At 36.7% G+C, this 24,879-nt stretch overlaps 2 protein-coding genes across 2 annotated transcripts in view; one reads left to right on the top strand and one right to left on the bottom strand.

Moving 5' to 3' along the window:
- Positions 1-22,747, top strand: part of TAF4B (TATA-box binding protein associated factor 4b) — a 124,588-nt gene extending 101,841 nt beyond the window's left edge. Inside the window, exon 15 of the mRNA XM_032421293.1 lies at positions 21,391-22,747. Within this exon, the coding sequence (XP_032277184.1) occupies positions 21,391-21,558 (168 nt within the window). The 3' untranslated portion in view covers positions 21,559-22,747. The remainder of the gene's footprint in view (positions 1-21,390) is intronic.
- On the bottom strand, positions 19,471-19,844 carry LOC116642774 (40S ribosomal protein S20-like). The gene has a single exon (XM_032421295.1). The coding sequence runs from the start codon at positions 19,828-19,830 to the stop codon at positions 19,471-19,473; it is 360 nt and encodes a 119-aa protein (XP_032277186.1). The 5' UTR covers positions 19,831-19,844.
- Positions 22,748-24,879: the final 2,132 nt, after the last annotated feature.

Genomic DNA, 24,879 nt, shown 5'->3' with positions numbered 1-24,879 from the left:
TACTTTAGATAAAGAAGCAGCTCCTTATATTTTGAGATCTTTTTTTTAATGTTATTTACAGATAACATTGATTAACAGATAAATAACTTTTTTTTTTCTTAAATAACTTAAACATAAATCTAAATTGTAGTCAAATCTTTTAAATTTTCCAGAGATTTAAAGATTGACTCTTTATAAGCTGTGTTCGGGGACTTCCTGTGAAATATGTTGAATTGCACATTATGGTTTTATCTTTCCTTCTTCCGAAATTCCCCTTAAATGTTAATAAAGGAGTGAAAACATCATAAATACACAAGACTATAGAAGAGGGAAAACAGCAGTAAGAGTATTTAGTAGTATTTGAGTAGAAATTGATTACAGACTAGAGGCATTCTTTCTGAAAAAAGTAACTAACCAAGAGAAGAGGCCTTAAATATTAATAGTTAAGTGCCTTTTAAATATGAATATGTCGGCAAGGATAACCAGATGTGTAAGGGAAACCTCTTACATAAAAGATTAAAAGGAGAATATGGAAGAAAAGGCACGAAGCAGTGGGAAACTGGAAAAAAATTTAAAAAGCACCAGAATGTATTACAACCATGAAACAAGAAGGGAAAGCTGTTTTTAACAATGACTAGAAAAAATGAAAGACCCCTTGCAAATTGAAAGTATGAGAGCAGAAATAATAATAGAAGGGTTAGAAGTTAAAACTTGGGACAGATCCAAACAAGTATTTAAACAAAAAAAAAGACCAAGATGGTATGGTAGATTTGTATTATGTCACATTTGCTAAGCTAGAGCTACATTTCCCAGAATTCCTTTTTTTGCATAGCTCCCAGTTACCGTGAGCAAGGAGGTGTTTTGATTTTGCAAGGTGGAAGTGAAACTGCAGCCATATTCTTATTCTCAGAAGGCTCTTGTGGGGACACGGGGAGCTACTGCAGCTCACAAACGTTCTTGGCATGGGAGAGCCTAAGGGCTCCTCAGCTTCCCCCATATTCTCTCTGTTGGCTTCTCCAAATCCTAGGCTAGGCCCAGCACCAGAGTCAACAGCTGGACATAAACTGGCCAGGTTCATAATTACTTAGGGCCAAGTCTCTGTTATAAATGCCATATTCAGAATCATTCCTAGTGTTCCCTGTTCAAATGCTAACTGATACAGACATCTGTATCATAAGTAGTTGTAGAGGAACAGTAATGTAATGATGGGTTCCTAAATTAGTTCTAGGTTTTCCAGAATGGGTTCTCAGGTCTAATTAGATTTAAAAGCATTAATGGCCCTGTTTCAAGTGGCAAAGGAGACACCAGTGATCCATGGCACCCTGTAGCAAAACAGTTACTTTATCTGCTGTAGACACTAGTAAGCAAGTGCCCATAGAAGATAAGGCTTTGGGAGACCAAGTATTTACTGCCACAGAACATTTTAACATGAAAATAAGAATAATGGTCCCTTCAAAGTACACTGGGGAACTTAAAGAAGGAAAAGGCTTTAGATTCTGAGCTCAAAATCCACATAAGGGAGTGAAAGCCTCTGTGATTGCTCTAAAAGGAAACCCTTATCTCTTGTAGCCAAAGGCAGAGATTTCTGAAAACTAAACCCAAAGTCTAATCCTGCAGGTGGCTGAGTTACGATACAAATTGAATTTCCAGTTTTGTGGTCTCTTGTGTTAAGGTTACATTGGGAAAGAATGAAAAACTGAAAAATGGGGTGGGGAATATGGGCAGATTCCAGTGAAGCTGGGTACTTGGACTCCTTAATTCTGCCCACCCACCTTTACCAGTCCTATCCCTGTCTGAGGGAGGTTAGTCTCCTGAGGAATCTATAATGGCTTCCCTTGAGGTTGTTGCCTGTTGAGAGACTGCTGATCTTCTTCAGGACCTACTCTCACCACTTCTAATTGCTTTTATACCTCTGTAACCTCACTTAAATTCCAACAGCCCCCAGAATGTGAGGTACCTACCTACTAGGTGTTACCCATGAGGAAGTGTGAATGATTTCGCCTGCAATTACCTAGAGAATGGTGTGGGAATGGAATAGAGCAGAAGGAATATAAAATTGGATCAGGCTGAATTTATTTATTAGGGCTCACTAAGCAAAGATTCCAGATTGAAGGTATTAAGTCAGAGGGCTATGAGTGGCTCTAACAGTTTGCTTGGTTGGTTGATTGAAAACTACACTAAAAGGTGGCCTAAACTAAGTAAAGTTAAGATAGATCCTCATTTATATACTGTAGAGGAAGTTATCCAAAGGAGATTAGAATGCTAGAGTGGATTTTTTTTTTTTTTTTTAAAGATTTCATTCATTTGAGAGAAAGTACAAGCAGTGGGGAGGAGCAAAGGGAGAGGGAGACACTCCCTGCTAAATGGGGAGCCCAATGTGGGGCTCAGTCCCAGGACCTTGGGATTATGACCTGAGCTGAAGGCAAAAGCTTAACCTACTGAGTCACCCAGGTGCCCTGAGTGGATTTTTTGTTAAAAAACAAAAACAAAAACTTGACCACACATGTCCCCTGGGTGGGCCTAGAGAACACTCCTTTTCTCAGGGCTCTGAGAAATACATTCATGAGGAGAGCTACAACATCCTTGAAGAGCTCTGTTGGCCGTTTTTGTTAAGCCATTAATGAAAGGATAACTATTGCCATCAAATTAGGATCCTTGAATTCATCAAGAGTAGTGGAATCCCAGGTGACAGAGATAAATACTGGCACTTAATTGCAGAAAAACAAAGGGTGAGGGTGTGGTTACTGTAATGGTCAGTGGTTACTGTAATGGTCAGTGAAGCCAAAGCAGAAATCAGAGAAGTCTGAGTTGCAGAGATCTTTGGCATGGGGTAGTTGATCATAGTACCCAACTGAAATAGATGGAAAACCTTGTGAATTATTTATTGATTTCTAGAAACAGAAGAGCTCTAGACTTGGGGAACAGAAGTGTGACTTGGATGACCTCTATAAAGAGATTATGGCCAATAAAAAAATTAAAAAAATTAAAATTAAAAAATTAAAAATTAAAAAAAATTAAAAAAAAAAAAAAAAAAGAGATTATGGCCCCTCAACCTGTCCCTGGACTTAAGCCAGTTCACAGATCTAACAACCTTTAAATGAAGGGAAAGCCAGGTCCTGCCATACAGCCAGAATTTATGCTGTTGATCTCCTTCTAGGCTTCCCCACAAAAAACCTGTGGCCATTTACTAGAGTAATGGACTTTGGGTAATGAGAAATATTTAGACTTTTTGGGGATTGCTGAATATTGACTCAGAATGTAATGAGTTCTAGAACACCCAAATGCCACTGTTTTCCATCAGTCGGTGGAGTTTTGGCTTAGAGCCAAATAACAGTGGGGCCAATGTGGTTATTTCCATATTCCTGGAATGCATAATTAGAGTGGACATATTCAACAACTAACTGAGATCCCACATTGGTTTGTGGACCTGTGGAAGTGAGGGAAAGTCAGGTGGAAGCCACTAGAGTTTTATCTGCCTACCAAAGTAGTCAGCTCTTACCTAGAGGGATTACAGAACTACCCGTAAGAATTTGAAAGATGCAGAAGTGTTCATTCCTATCACATCCCTATTCAGCTCAACTGTTTGGCATTGAAGAAGACAGATGGATCTTAGAGAATGATGGTGCATTATCATAAACTTAATCAGGTGGTGGCTTCAGTTGCATTTGTTCCAGGTGGGGTTTCGTTGCTGGAACAAATCAGTGCAACTGCTAGCATTTAGTATGCAGATCTTGATCTGGCATATGCTTTTTTCCCTATGTACTTATTAGTAAAAAACCATCAGAATTAGTTTGCTTTCAACTGGTGGGGTCAGCAATATACCTCCACTAACTTAACTCAGGGCTATATCAAGCTTTCGGTCGTAAGGTAGTCTGCAAGGACCTGGAAATCCTCTCCCACAGGCCATTATGCTGATCCATTATATTGATACCATGCTGGTTTGATCTGGTGAGCTGGATGTAACAATTCCTATTGACATTTTGGTAAGGTACATGCATGCCAGAGGGTGAGGATAATTCCCACAAAAATTCAGGTGCCTTTTATCTTGGTGAACCTTCTAGGAGTCCAGTGGTTTCGATTATGTTGAGGTGCCTTTTCCAAGGTAAAACAACAACAAACCTGCTGTATCTAGCTGACTTCTCCCACACAAAGAAAGGGGCACATTTGGATTTTAGAGGGAATATATACCTCATTTGACCTGAAATGAGGACTGTCCCCCCTTCCACAAACCTTTCTCTGCTCTGTTGACCTCACCAGGAGCTCCAAAGCCTACCTCTTTCACTTAGTGTCTGGAATCTATTCTGTCTGCTTTCTCTGTTTTATTTCCAGTGGATCCTTTTCTGTGAACTCCTCCTGGGTCCCTTTCTTGTGCCCGTCACTTACACCTTTTGATTTCTCAGATTGGTGATAAAAGTTCACTTTACAGAGGAACTTTTAAAGAAATCATCAATTTTTATATTTGAAACTGTTATTTTCATCAAGATATATGTTTATTGTAGAAAATATAGAGAAGGAAATAAAGTTATCCACATCCTATCACATTTTTACAAAATTCACAGAATGGGAATATTGGCAACCTACTTTTTTACGTAATGGTATCATATGTATCTCTTATCCATGTCATTTAAATGTTTTTCTACACATTTCATTGGCATACTATGATTTATCCATCTCTCATTGGACATATTTTAGTTTCTAATGTAATGTTGTATGAGCCTGTTTATAATTAAATCTTTCACCATGGGTTTTGTTTTGTTTTTAAGATTTTATTTATGACAGAGAGAGCGAGCGAGCACAAGCCGGGGGAGTGGCAGGAAGAGGGAGAGGGAGAAGCAGCCTGGTGCAGGACTCAATCCCAGTACCCTGGGATCATGACCTGAGCCGAAGGCAGATGCTTAACCAACTGAACCCCCATGGGTTTTGTTTTATTTTGTTTTGTTTTTTCCCGAAGTAGAGTTGCAAGGTCAAATGAGATATTTATTATTAAAGTTCCTTTTAAATATTTATTGCTAATTGCTGTCCACCAAAATTGAATTAGTTTATATTTCTACCAGCAGTATATGAAAGTGTGTATTTATTAGCATCTCAATCGGTACTGGATATTGTTATTTTAAAACCTTTTTTTTCTTTAAGATTTTATTAATTTGAGAGAGAGACTGAGCAAGAGAGAGAAGGAGCAGGGATGGGCAGAGGGAGAGGGTGAAGCCGACTCCCCACTGAGCAGGGAACCTAACATGGGGCTTGATCCCAGCACTCTGGGATCACAACCTGAGTCGAATGCAGCCAGTTAACCAACTGAGCCACCTAGGTGCCCCTGTTATTTTCAAAGCGTAATGCCATTTGTTATCTCTTAGCTTTTGGTTAATCTCCTTTCTATTCTCTATTTGGAAGAAATGGCATTTGTATTCACTTACTCATTTATTCAGTCACCCAACTGTGCTAGGTACAGTGGTGAGAAGAATAGAACTAGGTCTCATCTTGCTTGGAATTTATAGTCTAAAAAGTTAGTTTTCTTTATGGCAGCTGTGCTGGGTATACACTGGTCTGGCCTGTTCTGCCTTTTAACTGAGCATGACAGGACGCCAATGATGAACCGTGTTAGCATGGTGGACCTTTTAGCAGTTGGCCGTGGATACTTGTGGTTAAACTGGAAATTAATATAAACTGGAAATTAGTATTATAACTCTGTGAAGAGTTGTTGGGGAAGCTTTAAGATTCTCATGTCTTTTCCTCAAGTGTTTTTATTGTTACATTCCTCTGCTCCATTAAGTATTTTGGTCACCATTCCTCCCAGGGCAAAAATAGTGTGTTCATGGTGTTTTATATGTAATATTTGAGGCTTTATGAGTGTTTTGTTTTTCCCCCTTCTAAGCACTTTAATTATAGTTAGCATAATAATGGGCTTAATGCTAAGAGAGATTATTTTTTTTAACTTATCAAACCTTAAGATGATTCCTGTAAGTTGTCAGGCTCCCAAGAAGCAGTTTTTGAAAGTGTGTCTATATGCATACTGCTTCTGTCATTTAGACTAGTATTACTGTCCTCAGATTTCTTAAATTGTGGTATTCTCACATGACCAGTTATACCGTTACGCTTATTCCCTAATGTACTGGTAGCTCTTTGTTTCAGCCTTGTATGCAGTTATTTGGTTCCAACTTTAGTGACTGTGAAAAGCAAGAATTGCCTGTGTGATGTAGGGCTGCCTATAATAAATATCAGGCCTTAGAGGGTTTTCCAAAGTGATAGATGAGTGCTAATTAACAACAAACTAATGTTTATGGGAAAAGTGGTTGGTAATTCCTTTGCTAAGCATATCTTTCCATAGTTTAAATGACAGTTAATTTCTCTGTGAAATTTTCCCAAAGTAGATGTTCAGATTGTCAATAAATGTTACCAGTGAAAACCCAGGTTTACTTGGAAAGCAATATATCTGCCTTAGATATTGCAACAGTACGTTCTGATAACATTTAGAATATATTGTTGAATTCCTGTTTATGCATTTTCCCCAAGAATTCCATAGAGTATTGAAAACAGTAAGTATAAGTTGCTTTCAAAATGTTTATTTGAACTTGTTTGTTTGACTTACCAGACTGTGCCAATCTTTCAGATATAATTAACATACCATAAAACTCAGCATTTTAAAGTATACAGTTCAGTAGTTTTTAGTATATTCCCATGGCTGTGCAACTATCTCCATTATTTAATCCCAGAACATTTTCGTCACTCCAAAAAGAATCTCCACAGCCATCAGCAGGCACTCCCTCCCAGCCCCTAGCAACCACTGATCTGCTTTCTGTCTTTATGGATTTGCCTATTCTGGGCATTCATATAAATGGAATTATATAATATGTGGCCTTTTGCATCTAACTTCTTTGACTTCCCATGATGTTTTCAAGGTCCATCCATGTTGTAGCATGTATCAGTAGTTCATTCCTAGTTATGACTGAATAATATTCCATTATCCATAAATTGTATGGATATGCCACATCTTGTTTATCCATTCATCAGCTGATTGATTGTTTATATACTTGGCTATTACAAATAATGCTGTTATGAACATTCATATTCAAGTTTTGTTTCTTTTGGGTATATTCCTAGGAGTAGAATTGCTGGGTCGTATGGTAACTTTGTGTTTGACGTTTTGAGGAACAGTCAAACCACCTTGTGTAGCAGCTGTACCATTTTACTTGCATCACAAGAGGGTTCCAGTTTCTCCACATAATGGTCAACAGTTGTTATTGTCTGTTTTTGGTTTTGGTGGGTGTGAAGTGGTATCTCATTATGGTTTTATTTTGTATTTCTCTAATGACTAATAATGTTGGACATCTTTTCGTGTCCCTATTGGTCATTTGTATGTTTACTTTCTAGAAATGAAGTCCAGTCAATCTATCTTTTTCTTTGCTTTAGGTGTCATATCCAAGAAAGCATTGCCTAACTCAGTGTTACAGGATTTGTATCTAAGAGTGTTAGAGTTTTAGCTCTTGTATTTATTTACATCTTTGATCCTTTCTGACTTCATTTTTGTATATGGGTGAGATGGGTTCAAATTCATTCTTTTGCATATAGATACCCAGTTGTCCTGGCACAATTTTTTGAAAAGATTATCCTTTCCCATTGAACAGTCTTAACACCCTTGTTGAAAATAAATTAATCGTAGATGTATGGGTTTATTTCTGGACTGTCTATTCTGTTGATCTATGTGTCTTTTCTATCCTTATACAAATAACATAGTATCTTGATTACTATAGCTTTGCGGTAAGTTCTGAAATCAGAAAGTGATTTTTCCAACTTGATTCTTTGTTTTCAAGATGTTTCGGCTATTCTGGGTCCCTTATATTTACATGTGTATTTTAGGATCATTTTGTCAATGTCTGCAAAAAAAGGTAGCTAGAATTTTGATACAGATTACATTGAATTTATAGATCAATTTGAGTAGTACTTCCATGGGGGGGAGAGGAGGGGCAGAGAGAGAAGGAGAGAGAGAATCTTAAGCAGGCTCCACGTCCAGTACAGAGCCCATCGAGGGCCTTGATCTCACAACCCTGAGATCATGACCTGAGCTGAAATCAAGAGTTAGACACTTAACCAACCGACTGAGCCACCCAAGGTCCCCAGAGAGAAGTTTTTTAATCACTAATTCAGTCTCTTGTTATAGGACCATGTGCCATTTAATTCATCTTTTTCTTCTTAGTACTGGGCATGTAGGTGGCCTTATATCCCTTTCCATTCTTTAGTCTTGTTCTCAGTGTCCATTCTTGAATTTGCATGTCAGTAAAATGCTAGTAGCCTAACAAACCTTTCTTGTCATTAAATGATTATGTTGTGTTTTGATTGCAACATGAAAGGCAAGTTTGAATATTGAAACCATAAAACAAATTAGTAATATCTGCCTGACTTAGCTTAGAATGTTTGCTAATTTTCTGCCACAAAGAACACCATGGAAGTATCCTGATTTTTTTTTTTCTAAGCCTGTTGTTGCATTTCATGGGCCATTTATAGGGTTCTGACCATGATAAATCATCTTCTGGATTTATCACTCCATTTAGTGGTTTGGTTTCTGATGTTATTTCTTGTCTTACAGTTTGTTGCTATTGACAGTGTTGTCAGTGGTTGTATTTGGTTTCCCTAATTAGAGATTTCAACAAAATCAGTTGTTCTTTATCCTCCCAAGTTGGTCTTATATATAGCACATAAAAGCATGGACTTTTTTCTTTTGAAGATTAAGTAAAGGTAGTCATTAGTTAAATTATCAGCTTTTGAATTAAAATGGTATGGTAGATTAAGTCTATTAACTGGATTATTTTTCATGCTGCTTACATATGCTTTTGGCCATTAGCTTGTAGACTAGTGATTCTCAACAGGGGGCAGTACCTACTCCTGTGGAGTGCTTGGAAATTTGTGGAGTATTGTTCTGACAGAGTGACTCGAGTTGGGACTGTGCTACTAGCATTTAGTGGCACGGTGCCAGTGATACTAAACATTATGCAATATGAGAGGCAGATCCACCCAATCAAGCTTACTCAGAATTCTAATAACACCCCCATTGAGAAATGCTGACACTTAAATTTTTCAAGCACTTCAATTATACTTATAATCTCTTGAGTTGAATATATTCTAGAGTCTTACAATATCTTCTAGATAACTTTTTTATTTACAAACAACTTTCCACATAATGTTGGAATAAACATTTCTTTGTCTACATTCTCTGTACCTGTCATAATATTTGTGAGTGTAGAATTCTGACATCACAGTGCCACTCAAACTTTTATACTGAAGTACACCAGACAGTAGAGAAAAGTAACCATGTTCCTCTAGGAGGTCTCCAGGAGGGAATGACTTTTAAAACTTCAAAGGAACTTTGCACTTGGTTTTAAGATCAAGTTGTAACACTAAGATGTGCTGGTTTTAATTATAACCACCATCCCAAATCAAGATACAAAACATTTCTGTGACCCCAGAAATCTGTCATGCTTTTTCAGTCATTACCACTGCCATGCAACCTTTTACTCCACAGTTACTGATCTAATTTCTGTCACCATAGCTTAGTCTTGCCTGTTTTAGAATTTTGTGTAATTGGGAATCAAATGGCATTGTACTTTTTTGTTTTTAAAATTTCACTCTGCATATATGTTTTTGAGATTTATTCACATTGCACCAATGTTGTTAGGAGTACATTCCTTTTTAGTGCTGAGTAGTATTCCATTTTATAAATGCTCCATAATTTGTTTATTCATTGGACACTTGGGCTCTTTCTAATTTTTGGCAAGTACAAATAAAGCTGCAATCAACATCCCTGTAAAAGTCATTTTGTGGACATATGTTTTCATTTCTCTTAGATAAATACTTAGGAGTGCAACTGTTGAATCATAAGATAGATGTATGTTTAATTTTATAAGGAACTTTAAACTGTTTTTCAAGTGGTTGTGCCATTTCACACTCCCTTTAGCAGTGTACTTTTATTTTCATGATGGTGTCTTTTGGTAGAACAGAAGGTTTTAACTTTGAAGTGTAATTTATCATTTTTTTCTTTTATAGTTACTGCTTTCTATATTCTAAAAAAATTTTGTGTACCCATAATTTTGAAGATTTTTTTTCTTAGAAGCCTTATATTTTACATTTTAAGTGTTTGATCTTCTTATATTTTTAAGTGTTTGATCTTCCTAATTTAATTTTTATGTCTGATCTGAAATTAGGGGTTGAGACTAATTTTTTTTATATACAGATATCTCGTTACTCCATCCCATTTATTGAAAAGACTTACTCCATTTATCATGACTTATATTTAAAATCAATTAACTGTGTATGTAGAAGTACATATTCATACTTTATTCGTTGATCTGTTTTTCTATACTTATGCCAATACCATAGTCTCTTGCTTACTGTAATAATTTTGAAATCCGATAGTCAAAATCCTCCAGCTTTGTCCTTTTTCAAGAGTGTTTTTGATAATTCTAGGTCCTTTGCGTTTTCATATGAATTTCAGAATCATCTTGCCATTCTTCCAAAATAGCATTGAATGCATAGATCAGTTTGCAAAGAACTGACATCTTAACAGTATTGAAGCAATATGAGTTTTGTATATCCTTACATTTCTTTCTGTCATCTTTAATTTCTCTCTGCAGTGTTTTAGCTTTCTATTTAGAAGTCTTCCATGTCTTTAATTACGTTTATACATAGATACTATTTTCTTGATGCTATTGAAATGGTATTTTTAAAATTATATACTTTCCAGTTTGTTGCTAATATAGCAAACCTTGTATCCTCCAACGTGCTAAATTTACTTAATTGTTCTGGTGGTTTTTGGTGTAAATTCCTAAAGATTTGCTAAACAATCATGTTTACAAATCAAAATAGAGTACTTCTTTCTTTCTGGTCTTTGTGCTTTTCATTTATTTTTTCTTGCCTTAGAACACTAGCTAACATCCCCAGTACTGTGTTGAATAGAAGTGGTGAGAGTGGACATCCTTACCTGTTTCTGATCTTAGTGAAAAAGCACTCAGTATTTAACCTTTAAATATGATTTTGGCTGTAGGTTTTTCATAGAGGAAATTCTTCTCTTCCTCGTTGACTGAGATGGTGGGTGTGGAATTTGGCCAAAGCTTGTCTGAATTTATCTGATTATCATAAGAGTTTTCTCCTTTATTCTCTTAATTTGGTAATTTGTATTTGTTTTTAAATTTTAGCCAGCTTTTTAATCCTGGGATAAATCCCAGTTGGTCACAATATAAAATTGATTATACATGCTGCTGGATTCTGTTTGCTTTTCATTCATTTTGTTTTAGTATTTTTGCATCTGTGTTCATGAATGATATTGGTCTATAATTTTAGTTTGTTGTATTGTCCTTGTTAGTTTTGGTTTGAGTTATGCCAGTGTTCTTTCTTCCTCCTTTTTTTAAAAGTGTTTTTAAATGTTTAAGTGTCTAAGATAGGTCTTATTTCCTCCTTAAATGTTTGATAGATTTTACCAATGAAGCCACCCGAGCCGGGAGTTCTCAATGTGAGGAAAACTCAATACTAGATTTTCTCTTTTTGTGTGTGTATTTGAAACTTGTGTTTCTTAAAGAATTTTTGCATTCATCTAGGTTGTTGAAGACATTTACGTAAAATTATTCTTTGTATCTCACTGTTACTTTTAATGTCTGTGGTCATGTTATCTTTTCTTTCATTCCTGATACTGATCATTTGTGTGTTTTCTTTCTTCCTGATCAGTCTAGATAAGGGTTCATACATTTGATTAATCTTTTCCGAAAACTAACATGGCTTTATTTCTTTTTTAAAAAATGTTTATTTCCTATGTCATTGATTTCCACTCCTATTTATTTCCTTTCTTCTACTTCCATTGAGTTTAATATTTTCTTTTTCCAGCTTTTCAGTTTAGGTGAAGGTTGGGTATACTTTTTTATTCTAATATAAACATTTAATATTATAAATTTCTGTTAGTTTGTGGGAGTGAGGCCAAAGCAGAAAAGCTCTGATATGTTGGATATGTTGTGTTCTTATTATCGTTAAGTTAAAAAATATTTCCTAATTTGCTTTTTTGCTATCTTCTTTGAAATACAGACTGTTTAGAAGTGTGTTGTTTAATTTCAAATATTTGGTGTTTTCATTATGGTTAGAGAACATAGTCTGTGATTTCAGTCCTTTTAAATTTATTGAGACCTGTCTTAGCATATGGTATATCTTAGGGAATATCCTCTGTGCACTTGAGAAGGATGTGTGTTCTTTAGTATTGAGTGAAGTGTCTATAAGTCTTCTATATCGTTACCAATTTTTCTTTGGCTGCTTGTTCCATGGGTTACTGAGAGAGGTTTGTAAGTTGTTTTCTTTTTTTAACTATGTTATACATTTGTCTGTTTCTGTTTATCAATCTTTGCTTCTTTTATTTGATGGTCTATTATTAGGCATAAACACATTATGTCTTTCAGATGAATTTCCCCCTTTTGTCATTGTGAAATTATTCTCATTTCTAGTAATATTCCTTGTCTTAAAGTCTTACTTTGTTTAATATTATTATAGCCACACCAAATACTATTATCCTTAGTATTTGGATGGTTTATCTTGTTCTGTCCTTTTACTTCCAGCCTATCTGTGTCTTTATTTAAAGCTCGTCTCTTATGAATAGCATATAATTAATTGAGTTTGCGATTTGTGTCCAGTCTGAAAATGTATTTGGAGCGTTTAGTCCATTTACATTTAATATAATTTCACTGTGATTGAATTTGGATCTATCATATGGCCATTTGTTTTCTGTTTGTCCCCTCTGTTATTTTGTTTCTCCTTTCCAGTCATCTTTTGAGTTAATTATGTAGTATTTAATGTGATGTTCTATATCCTCTGTTGACTTTTAACTATATTCCTCTTTTATTTTTTTAATGGTTGCTGTATGTATCTGTTAACAGGCATAGTAGGTATTCTTAACTGACCACACTCAACCTTGAATTAATACCACGTCACATAAGATGTGAAAACCTTTTAACTGTATAATTCCATTACACTCATCCTTTGTGCTATTGTTATCACCTTTTTACTTCTACATATGTTTTTAACTCTAGTACATTGTCATTACTCGGTCATAATCTTTTAAGAATTTATGAAAATAAAAATAGTTTTTATTTACTACCACTTGTAGTGCTCTTTTATTTTTCCTATAAATTCATATTTCTTTGTAATATCATTTTCCATCAGTCCTGTGCAACTTACCAACTCTAGAATTACCAGAATTTTAAATAAAGCTACTATTAGTACTGAAATATATTGGTAAATTTACCTTTAGTTGTGAGGCACAACAACCTTTACTGATATTATAGTAGCTTTTCTTAACATTAAGGTCTTCCAAGGATAAAATCAAAGCTGAAAGAAAAAAAAAAGTGAACTGGCAGTCCTTTGAAGTTTTCATAAAGCAATAGGTAAAATTTATCTTTGGACATGGTTTAAGTTTTCAGAGGACTTTGTAAGTGTCTTAATTAAAGGTTAAAGAAAATAACTGTAGTGTTAAAAGGAAAGTTACTACATTTCAGAGTTTGACTGTTTATTTGGTAATCTACTGTTCTTGTGTATTGTATTATTTGGTGGAAGCATTTTCTTTTTGGAAAGAGTGACCAAAAAACAGCCTTTTGAGCAAATTCATCTGGTAGCAGCTTGGTGGGGATGAGTGGGTGAGATAGTTGTTAGAAGGCTGGAACAAGCCATCAAAGGACTTCACATTTTCTCCCAGATTTATTTGGCTTAAAGCTAAGAATGACAGCAGGATCTTGATTATAAAGCCATAATATGGCTCATTTTCATTGTTAATTCACATAAGCGATGTTATTGGGTGATACTAGACACATAATCATACTACAACATTGAATGGATACCAGCTAAGTGCTAAAACGCTGTATAAAATATTCACAGCTTCAAAATCCTTCCCTTCTAGCTAGTGAGAAAATTTAAGAGGTAGCTACATTGTGCTGAATGCGTGTGACAGTAGAATGAAATTCAGAGTACTACTGAAGTACACAGGACTTGCACCTGGTCCAGACCTGGGGTAAATTTGGATCTGTAGCACTGGGGAAACAGGTACTGAGTTTTAAAGAACTTAGTAAGGTGATGTGATACAAGGATGGGACAGAGAGATTGAGTTCAGGAGGAGAGAACTACCTGTCTTGGAGCAAAGAGGGAAAAAGTACTCTGGCATGCTTGGTAGTTTGGGACAGGAAGAGAGAAATGAGAGATGAGACTGGAGAGAGGCTTTGGTATGCTCATGTGACTGCATATGTCATGCTTGGATGCTTGGACTGGGTCCTATAGATTTTTAGCTATTGGAGCATTTTGAGCAGGAAAACAGTGTTATCTGATTATTATTTTAGAAAGATCATTCCCACTCCAGTGTGAGCAATATTAATACTGGAACTAAGGAAGTTGCTTAAGAAGGTTGTTGAGGTAACCTAGGCAAAAGATAATGACAGTGAAAAAATATAGAAAGAAGCAGATGATTTGGAAATCGGTAAGAGGTAGAACTGATAAGTGACAGATGGAATATAGAGGAAGAAAGGGTTGAGGATGACACCCAATTTTCCGGCTTGGGCATTGGAGGTGAATGGTATTACTGTTCCTTTAAATAAGAATGAAGAGGAGAAAAGAGGAATAATGGTTTGAAACATGAGGAATTTTGGATACATTAAGTTGGAGACTTCATTAGGAAATTAAACAGTGAGGTCTGGATTTTAAGAAAGCATTCTTTTGGAGATGAAGGAGGGGGATTGTCATTAGCACAGAAGAACCAGACTATCTTTATATATCTCTCCTAATGACACAACCAGAAATAGAACTCAAAGCCCATGATTACATGTCACATCAGTCTGTTTAAACATATTATTTCTATAAAAGACTATTGAAACATGGATATGTAGAAGTAACAAAATTCTAGGGCAGAAGATAACATGTAGGGTTGTCAATATTCTGAAGTAACTCAAAAGGAATAAAACGGTGATAAAAGCAACTCTGTTGCTTCAAAAGTTCTTCTTGTTGACCAGCAGAGGGCGCTCAATCCTGAAGCTCTGTTTTTTTCTCTGTGCTGCCCTTAAGGCCTAGAAGCTCAGGTCTTTCGAATATAGATTTTTAGCGTTCTTCTTACACAAGGCCAGGCATCCAGGATCCTTTTATTTATCCTTGCTTCCAGGACTTAGAAGATACTTGATTTTTTTTTTTTTCCTGGAGCCAGTCTTCATTGTACCCCCTGTTCCCATGTCTATTTCTTGTTTCCTCCCTAAAGTTTAAGAATTGAGTCCTCACATTAAGAGCTGCCATGGTACATGGGGTTAGGATAAAATCAGGTGCAGAGCCTGAAAATGTAATGAATCTTTGCCTCTATTAAAAACGCCCAATTTTTCTTTCTAGTTAATTATTAAGATTCAGGGACATGTTTGTGTTTTGTTAGTCTTCTGATCCAGGGAATAGAATGGAAGAAGTTGATGTTAGCTTCTAGAAGCAGTATTGATAAGCTTGGTTGGGTCTGTAAAGCATCAAGCTCCTCCAGTATTTGATTGGAGGAGCCAAAGAAAAACTTCCTGTCCTGGGATATATCCTTTGTCTACCTGCCACATGTCTGAAATGCCCATTAGTCTACTTTTTAGCTTTAGGCATTCAGAGCTCCACTAAAACTCAAAGATTTCACTGGAAGGAACAAAGTAAATGTGGCAGGAGAAATTAAGTTAGTGAGGACTTAACAGAATAGGACATGGGCAGGAAGTTTATTATAATTAGTTTTAACTAGGGGATGTCAGAAAAGATCTGGAACTAGAATTACACTATTTCCTGTTTATAAACCTTCAAGCCTCCCAACTGACTAATTAATTTATTATAAGAAGGGCTAACACTTATAGAATGTATATTGTGTGCCAGGTAATGTTCTCATTTAATCCTCAAAACAACCCTATGAGATAATTACTGTTACTATTTTGCAGATTAGGAAACTGAGGCACAGAGAACTTAAGTAATTTGTCTGTGGTTGCTTATGGAGGAGACAACTGGTGCTCACTGATGTTCAGTCCTCCTATATATCTTACGCTGCCTAGCACAGTTCCTTGCCCATAGTAGAAGCCCAGTAACCCACGTGACTTTTAAACCATATCAGCGTGTGAGCTAGCATGAAGCTAAGTTGCCGTGGATGCAGCTTTTAGAAACAGAAGCCCGTATGAAGTCACTGAGAACTTCAGCGGGATTCATGAAGCCCCTGGGCTTATAAAGACGTTATTTTTGCTTTTCAGTTAGTATAGCAGTAATAGAATTTAAGGAAACGTGGAAAAAGAAGTAGATAGACTTTTAAAGGTTTTACTTCGCAGCACCCATTCCATTAACTTGAGGGAATAAAAGTTTGGATAACTGGTTATTTTTAATTAGTGTTATTCTTAAAACGTTATTTCTCTGAAATCGGTAACTTATGGTGTTCAATTTTTTCTTATTAGAGGAGAAGAATTCCTCAAAATAAAAGTAAGAAACTTTGTTTAGTGATGCAGTTGAACAAAGTAGTGAAGGCTAACTTAATCGACCTAGCAGAGTATGTGAACATTAGGTCTGATCATGATTTTAAGAACATTCGTTGTGCACTTGGTAAGTGAATTATTTCTTTCATCTTCTTTGACCTTTCTCTTCCATTTTACCTGCTTCATCCAGGTGAAGAATCCAAGTTAAAGAATATCCTCATGTAGAAAGATGATTGGGGAAACATCCTATTTCAGAAATAAATAGTACGTTGTCACAGGGTCTTTTTTTTTTTTTTTTTTCCTTTATACAAATTTTGGTCTCTTAACCACATTAGTGGTTCTTGGCATTGATAGTGTAATGTGACCAGAAATCAGCCCTAGAAAACTTTGGAAAAGGGATTTGGTGAAGTGGGAGAAAATTAAAGCTGATGGTGAAAAGGCAGGTTTGAGTTTTTATGGCTTTAAGTTAGCCATACATTATCCACTCTCTTAACCATGGATAATTGAGAGGTAGCTGATTATTCTGGCCAGGTCATTGTGAAACTGACAAGTCAGACTGTAGGCATCCCCAAACCATAAGCATAGGAATAAAAATGCTATATGTTTGTATCCATGTTCAAGAAATATTGACTTTCTTAAGTGTGTCACTATTTGGGCGAAGAGGATGCTATCACCTTTGTAAAGTTGTGAATTATGAAAGACATTTCTGTTGGGTTACTGAATGTCCCTTGGGGTTTGTTTCATTTATAACATTGCCTCAGGCCTTCTGCTACATCCTGTTGGAATGACCTTCTTTTCAACCCCGTGCTGGCAGCTGTAATACGGCTCTTTCTCCTGAATCCTTTAGGCTTGTCACATGACAAACATGAACTGTGACCCCTTTGTTCTTTACCCAGATGATTCTGTTTCTTTAATTTTTTTCTGTTTAACATTTTTTTCTTACTTCCTTTCCTCTTTTTCCCTCTTTGCTCCCTTTTTAATTTCCTACCTAGACAAGGGTTGTTGTGGGGTTTTGGGAGCATTTTAGTTTTTTTATTAAAGTATAATACTGATGCAGAAAAGCACACAAATCAAAGCTCACTGAATTTTCACAGTACAAGCACACTCATGTAGATAATACTCCAGTCAAGACAGAGAACATCACCAGAACCCCAGATAACCCTCTCCTATCTCCTTCTGGGCACTACTTCTCTCCCCCAGGGGGAATCGTTGTCCCTGACTTCTGTAGCTCTGAACTTTATAGAAATGGAATCAAACTGTATGTATTCCTTTACATCTGGATCCTTTCATTTAACATTTTTGTTATATTCATACATGTTATTCAGTTTGTTACTGCTGTGTAGTATTCCATTTGTATAAATATTCTACAACTTATCTATTCTAATTGGGCATTTGGATTGTTTCTTGTTTAGGGCCATTATGAATAAGAGTGCTAAACATTCTCATACATGTCTTTCGGTGAACGTATGATATAGTTCTGGGTATTTACATAGAAGTGGAATTGCCAAGACATAGTGTATCCAGCTAGCCATTTAATTTCAAAATTCGTATAAAACAATAAATGACTGATTTTAGGCAAACTCTTAGTACTTAAATAGTTATAAACAACTATCGATTCAGCTTTAGCATATTATATCTAATTTTTGGCTAAGAAAAATGCCTCTATTTAAGTGTACTATAGTTTAGAAATAAAAAAATAAAATGTACTATAGTTTTAAACAGGTAATTCCTATATACAACAAAATTTCCACTCACTGCCCATGATGTGTTTTATTAACTCTCTTCCTAATGTTTGTTTTTTATCCAGTTTTCCAAAGCTGAGTTGTCCGGTCCATTCTGCAAAAATCTTTTTTATTAAAGATTTTTATTTATTTGTGAGAAAAAGAGAGAGAGACCGCTCACAAGCAGGGGGACCGGCAGGCAGAGGGAGAAGCAGGCTTCCTGCTGAGCAAGGCCCCAGTGTGGGGCTTGATCCCAGGACCCCAGGATCATGACCTGACCTGAAGGTAGATGGTTAACCGACTGAGCCACCCAGGCATCCCCATTCTGCAAAAATCTTACGAAAATATTGTGATGGTGATAATTTACAGCAGTTAAGATTATATCTACATTATACCACCTCTGAGTGGTAACTTTAACAGGGAAGAGGAATGTGCTAGTGCATGACTGACGTGCTTAGCTGAAGTCACAGGCTGACACTTGTATTTGTACAAACTGCATTCATTACTAAGAACCTTGCAGAAGTGGTGAGAGACTGGCTCTATACCATAGATGGGCTCCCCGGAGAAGTAGCCAGGCAATTGTACAGCCGAGAGTAATGTTTTTGTCCTTTCTAAAAATGTTCCAGAATTTGTTCCATGGACCCTTTTGAGCCAAGTTTACCATAATGAGTATAGAAATGTGATTGTGATATCATATTCCCCCAAAATTGCAAAACATATTTCAAGGAAATTTTATTTGACCATCAGATAAAGTGCCCCTCAGTCATTTTGTGAACATGCATGGAATTAAGTTGACTTGTTTTGACCATAGTGTTATTGGAGACCTTAAAAAGGATTACTTTCGGGGTGCCTGGGTGGCTCAGTCATTAAGTGTCTGCCTTTGGCTCAGGTCATGATCCCAGGGTCCTGGGATCGAGCCCCACATCAGGCTCCCTGCTCAGCGGGAAGCCTGCTTCTCCCTTTCCCACTCCCCCTGCTTGTGTTCCCTCTCTCGCTGTGTCTCTCTCTATCAAATAAATAAATAAAATCTTAAAAAAAAAAAAAAAAAAGGATTGCTTTCTCCATCAAAACAAAGCAAAACAAAACAAATGTAGAGGGCATAATTAAAATTTGATAGTTATAAAAGGATATTTATAGAACCAGAAGATTTGCTTCCTATGTTAGGTAAATTTTTTTTCTTATATAAGTCTTTTGGAGGGTGAAAGGAGGGTTACCAACCCTATCAAGATGTTTTCGGAAACAAAGTATGGTTTTATTTGTTTATTTATTTTCTAACAACTAATAATCAATTTACTAAAAAGGTTAATTTAAGCATCTGCAATGCTGACTTCACCCTCAACTCCTGGCTCAATACTGATGGAAGTAATCTGCTTAACAATCTCAGAAGGACTGTGCAAATCAATGAGTCGCTTGTGGATCCTCATCTGAAAACGATCCCAGGTTTTAGAACCTTCACCACAAGGAGTTTTTCTTGTAGTGATTCTCAGAGTCTTGGTAGGCATCCGAACTGGTCCTTTCACTTTGAGATTCTTTTCCTTTGCGCCTCTGATCAAGTCAGCACATACCTTTTCCAAAGATTTTACCTTGCGGCTGGTGAGAGTCATTCTGATTCGGTGAATCTCCACCTCCGGTTCCACGGGGGTCCTCCCGGTGTCTCTAAAAGCCATGGCTGCAGCGCGGCTTCCTGACCGACTTGTTCCTCGGTGAGAGCGAACAGCAGTGAGTCAGGAGCAGGAGCGGGGCCTCCCAACCTCCGCTGTAGCTGCAACCGCGTCTTCCTCAGAGAGCCGAAGTATGGTTTTAAAAAAGAATGAGAAGGGGCGCCTGGGTGGCTCAGTTGGTTAAACGGCTGCCTTTGGCTCAGGTCATGATCCCGGGGTCCTGGGATCGAGCCCCACATCGGGCTCCCTGCTCAGCGGGGAATCTGCTTCTCCCTCTCCCTCTGCCTGCTGTTCCCCCCGCTTGTGCGCACACTCACTCACTCTCTTACTCTCTGCCAAATAAATAAATAAAATCTTTAAAAATTATCCTTTGAAAATTCTGTATTTTTCATTTCTCCTTCCAGTCTTTTTTGTTTTAATACTATTATGTAGACACTGATATTTAGAAAACTTAGTATAGGCATATTGGGTTTCATTCATTTTTGAATGGCATTTAGAGCCCACATTGGTTGATATCAAAAAGCTTATGGTCTCGTGGGTATGTAGTAGTGGTGGTAGCGTATACAAATTACTGTAATACTATGTAAGGTAATTGCTACAGTGAGAATTCCTTTGGTGGGGGTGGCAAGTAGACGCATTTGAAATGGGTCTTAAAAGATGAATAGATTGGTCTGGAATGGCCTTTTGCTGATCTTTATCTATTGGCCAGAGTTAAGATGCTTTGTAAAGGAACAGTGGGAAGTGAGCCTGTAGGGAAGCCAGGTGATGAGTTTGTACCTGATTTGGTAGATAATAGAGTACAGTGACTAAGAGCGCTCACTTCAGATCCAATTAGAAATTGAGTCACAGTTCAGTTTTGCTGTGTGACTTTGAACAGATTGCATAACCTGTCTAAAGCACAGTTTTCTCATTTGATAAATGCAGACAGCACCCATGTAACTTGCTGCAATGTTAAATGAAAGGAAAGGGATCGTGTGTGGGAGGTGATTCACATAGCTGTCAGTATAACAAGTGCTCACGTAGCTACTGGGATAGCAGTGAGCCATCGAAGATTTTTGAACCACAGAATGATGGGATATGAACCATGTAAGGCTTTTTCTTTTATTTTTATAATTGATATACAAAAGACTGTACACCTTTAAAGTATACAGTCTGATAGGTTTTTACATAGACCTATGAAATCATCACCACAATTGAAATAATGTCCACAGCCATCACTCCCAAAAGTTTTGTCTAAGAACTTTAAAGAGGAAAGTCCGGCCTTCAATGCACAGCAAAGAATGGAGTGAAGTCAAGCCTGGAAGTGGAGAAATCAGTTAAGAGGCTGTCGCCATGGTCCAGGTGAGAGAGAGAGAATGAATGAGGTCATGAACTAGTGTGGTGGCAGTTGGCCTCCCCCAGGAGACGGGGCTGCTGCGGGACAGGGTTGAGCCTGCTGCATCATTATATTCTCTCCAGCACCAGCTCAGTGGCCAGAGGCGAGTGAGCTCTTCCATTCTGAAGACAGTTTTTCTCTTTATGAAAGATTGCTTACTTCAAACTGTTTTCTCTGTTTATTCTGTTTAGGGCTTAAAAGACAATCTTCTTGCTTCTGGGACATCCGGTCTGACAGCCACCAAACAGTTGCTTCGTCCAAGAATCACAAGAATCTGTCTCAGGGACTTGATATTCTGTATGGAACAGGAAAGAGAGATGAAGTATTCTCGAGCTCTGTACCTTGCCCTTCTGAAGTGACCACTGCACTCTCCATCCAGATCCTTGCTGTTTACTGCCAAAGAAGACATAAAGAGCATTGTTGCACTCTCCTGAAATTTCAGTTTCTGGAAAATAATCACCAATAGGGAAGACCATTGTTTACAGTTATAAACTTTTATTAAATCTTATGGGGTTCTTAAGGACTAGAATTCAACTTTGTCTTCTGGAAATTGGTTAATGAAACACAGTTAATACAGACGTAGGCTTCTGCCTACCTGTGCATTGAATTACAAGTTAAGGCCCTGTTTGGTACCACCTGCTTCATTTGCCAAACTCTTAACAAGTGAGGTGATTTCCCTAATACAGCCAGCATTAAGATGCAGGGGAAGGAAAGGAAGAGTCACTATTTACCAAGCAAACTGTATTTCATCCTCTACTGAACCTGTCTCAAGGTGTTAGGTTTTCTGGGCTGGGATCAGAAGTTGCCTAGCTAATTGTGACAGTCACCTTTGTAGTTGCAGGTGGCAAGCCACAGAGCAGGGTCTGTGGTGACTTTGGTCATCCGCGTCCCGATGTTGTCAAAACTGAGGCAGATGGGGATAGTTTGTGCCTAAGGTTGCTGTTCTGTGGTTCATCACCGTATGCTGCTTCTGATACCGAGTGAGGGGACATCCTTGTCAGGGAAGCTGTAACACGGGACCTGCTGATATACCTCACTGAAAACTAGAAAAGGTGGGAAGTACTGGAAGGAATGAAGGGGCGTTGCATTCCACCTGAGAAGGGGGAGTGAAAATGGAATGAATCCCAGAGCAGGAAGTGTGCTGCACACACACCCTCCATTCCAGGGGTGAGATTGGAACTCCAGCGCAGCTGGTACAGGTTTCGTTGACAGGACAAAATCACAGTCCAGCCAAAAGGGAAAATGTATCAAACATTTTCAAATTTGCAGTATTTCAAAGGGAAGAAGTTTTTTTTTTTTATTTTGTGTATTGTTTTAAATCTTAAGGATGGTTTTGTAAAATTTTTTTCGTTACTGCAAGTTTTAAGCATCTTGTTGCATTTAAAAAATCCTAATTGATGATTAGAAATTTTTAACAGTAGGACTCCATTTTGGATTCAGTACTCAAAAGATAATGTCAGCATCTCATTGTCAGAGATCTTGTCTCTAAATGTATTATGAGAAGCATGTTATATATATATGTGAAATATATATATATATATATTCATCTGAGGGGGAAGCCGATGTTTTGTAAAGCAAACCCTCTTTTTTTTTTTTTTTTTTAATTCCACCTTTGTGGCATGTAGCTGTGAAAAGTAATAGCTGTATTTAGAATTGCATACAGAAAGAACCAGTAAATCCTCCAGGAAGGTTTTAAAAAAACAAAACAAAACAAAAAAGAAAGCTGCTTTTTAGGAAAAGAATTCAGGGGAAAAAACACACCTCCAGTATGTTACTCCTCATCCTGTTCTTCCCATCGGGACTGTTACGGCCATGTTCTGTACGGTAGTAAATGTTAAATTGGCCACATCTTTTTGTTTCAGGCAAGTTATTATGTAAAATGCTATAAATTATGTATATGTTAAAAGAATACTTTCAGAAGAGATCTATACCTAAAGTTGTTTTTGTATATTTAAATGCTTAGCTTTATTTTTTTGTAAAGTGCAGCATATTCCCATATTTGTGTATAATCTTATTGATCAGATGTTTAAAATTATTTCAAATACTTCATTAAAATAATTATTTTATTATAAGAATAACTTTGCTCAGTCCCTGACTTGTAAAACCAATATCTTTAGTAGTAAGCCCCCGCAGCTGGGCCCGGGCAATGGATCTTTCTTGGCTCTGATTGTTACTTACTTTGGAGTATTAGCATTTGGGTTCCAGAACCTAACTTCAAATCCAAGTTACTGTATCACTTTCTTTGGAATCGCTGTGAATTTGCATGCTATTTGACTCACAAAGAAAGCTAAGCATATTCATTACAAAAGCTTTTCTTGGCCCACTAGGGTTTTCTTACTCAAGTATTCTTTTTCAAAATTTATTTTTAATATATATTTTTAAACTTTGTGTCATGAAGTATATCTTACCCAGGAAAGAACAAATACAGTGTATCCAAAGTATTCTTCCGCTCAATTTGCAAAATGGTGGCCTTGGGGTAGATTTGATCTATAAATGCATTCTCTGTGACTCATACAGTGTTGTTCATGTTTTAATTTACAAAAATCTATATTTCCACTTCTTTTGAAAAATCAGAAGATTTGGAATCATTATGTATATCCTTGTGTATGGTAATCCACTGGAACCACCCAGTGCCTATTCACTTTAGATATGGCGTAAGTTTACCTTCCCTTGTCTGAACCCTTTAAGTATTCAAGTTGGTGACCCTCTGCCTTCAATATTTATCTTGCGTGATGATTAGTAAGAGTAAAGTACTGGAAATTCTCTTACCCTTTTTTTTTTTTTTTTTAGCAACTTTATTGAGGTATATTTTATATATAAAATTCACCCGTATTTCATCCATTTACTTTTAATGTGACTGACCTTTTAAATTGTTTCCTCTTGAGTATCTTTAAGATCCAAGATCCTTCTCCTAAAAAAAGAGCAACATTTAACATTTTAACATTCTTTTAAAGCCTATATTTCTTAAAACCTGCATTTGAGGTAAATTTTGTTTCATTAGAATTTTGGTAAAACTTTATTTAGAATTAAGGCCATTTATACTAATTATGTCATAGTTGCAGCAAAGAACACAAGTAATGTTAGGGCATATTTAGAAAAATACGGAACCAAGATCTCAGGCTGATTAAGTTGGATTTTATCTCTATCCTTAGTTGTATAATGAACCAACTTGTGTTTTTCAAAGTCTGACCTCAATAAGACTCAGTGATTCTGCATGAAATAAAAGTATAATATGTCATATGTTTATATACAACCTGGTAGCTAGTTTTTATTTTATTGCTGTTAGCACTGTTATCTTTTCAGATACTTTCATACTCTTCCCTGAACTGAAAGGACTTTCTTTTTTTTCCACGTGGGCATGATTTACATCTGGTATCAGTATCTTTTTCTCTGACTTTTTAACCATTTCTGAGTATTTTCATATGCATTTCAGTTGTATTGCATTGGTGCATTTGCTTTTTTGCTGAAGTTGTTTCACAAGTTGAAAATTGGTCCTCAGTAGAATTTCTTTGCCATATTTTTCTTTTGGGAAACAATGAGAGAGTGCCGTGCAGCCTACGGTTCGCCACCATATACTTGAACACTGACTGGTAGGTGAGAGGAACAGACCTGTAACAGTAAGAGGTTCAGAGTTTATGTAGACCTAGCACATTGAATATTTGTGGGAAGAAAATACTCTC

This window comes from Phoca vitulina, unplaced genomic scaffold, assembly GCF_004348235.1.
Source record: "Phoca vitulina isolate PV1807 unplaced genomic scaffold, GSC_HSeal_1.0 scaffold24, whole genome shotgun sequence".
Classification (NCBI taxonomy): domain Eukaryota; kingdom Metazoa; phylum Chordata; class Mammalia; order Carnivora; family Phocidae; genus Phoca; species Phoca vitulina.
The sequence above is the reverse complement of the archived record's forward strand: the minus strand, read 5'-3'. Positions and strand labels throughout refer to the sequence as shown.

Coding starts and splice junctions, on each gene's coding strand:
- LOC116642774 (XM_032421295.1), bottom strand. CDS start 19,830: ATGGCTTTTAGAGACACCGGGAGGACCCCCGTGGAACCGGAGGTGGAG.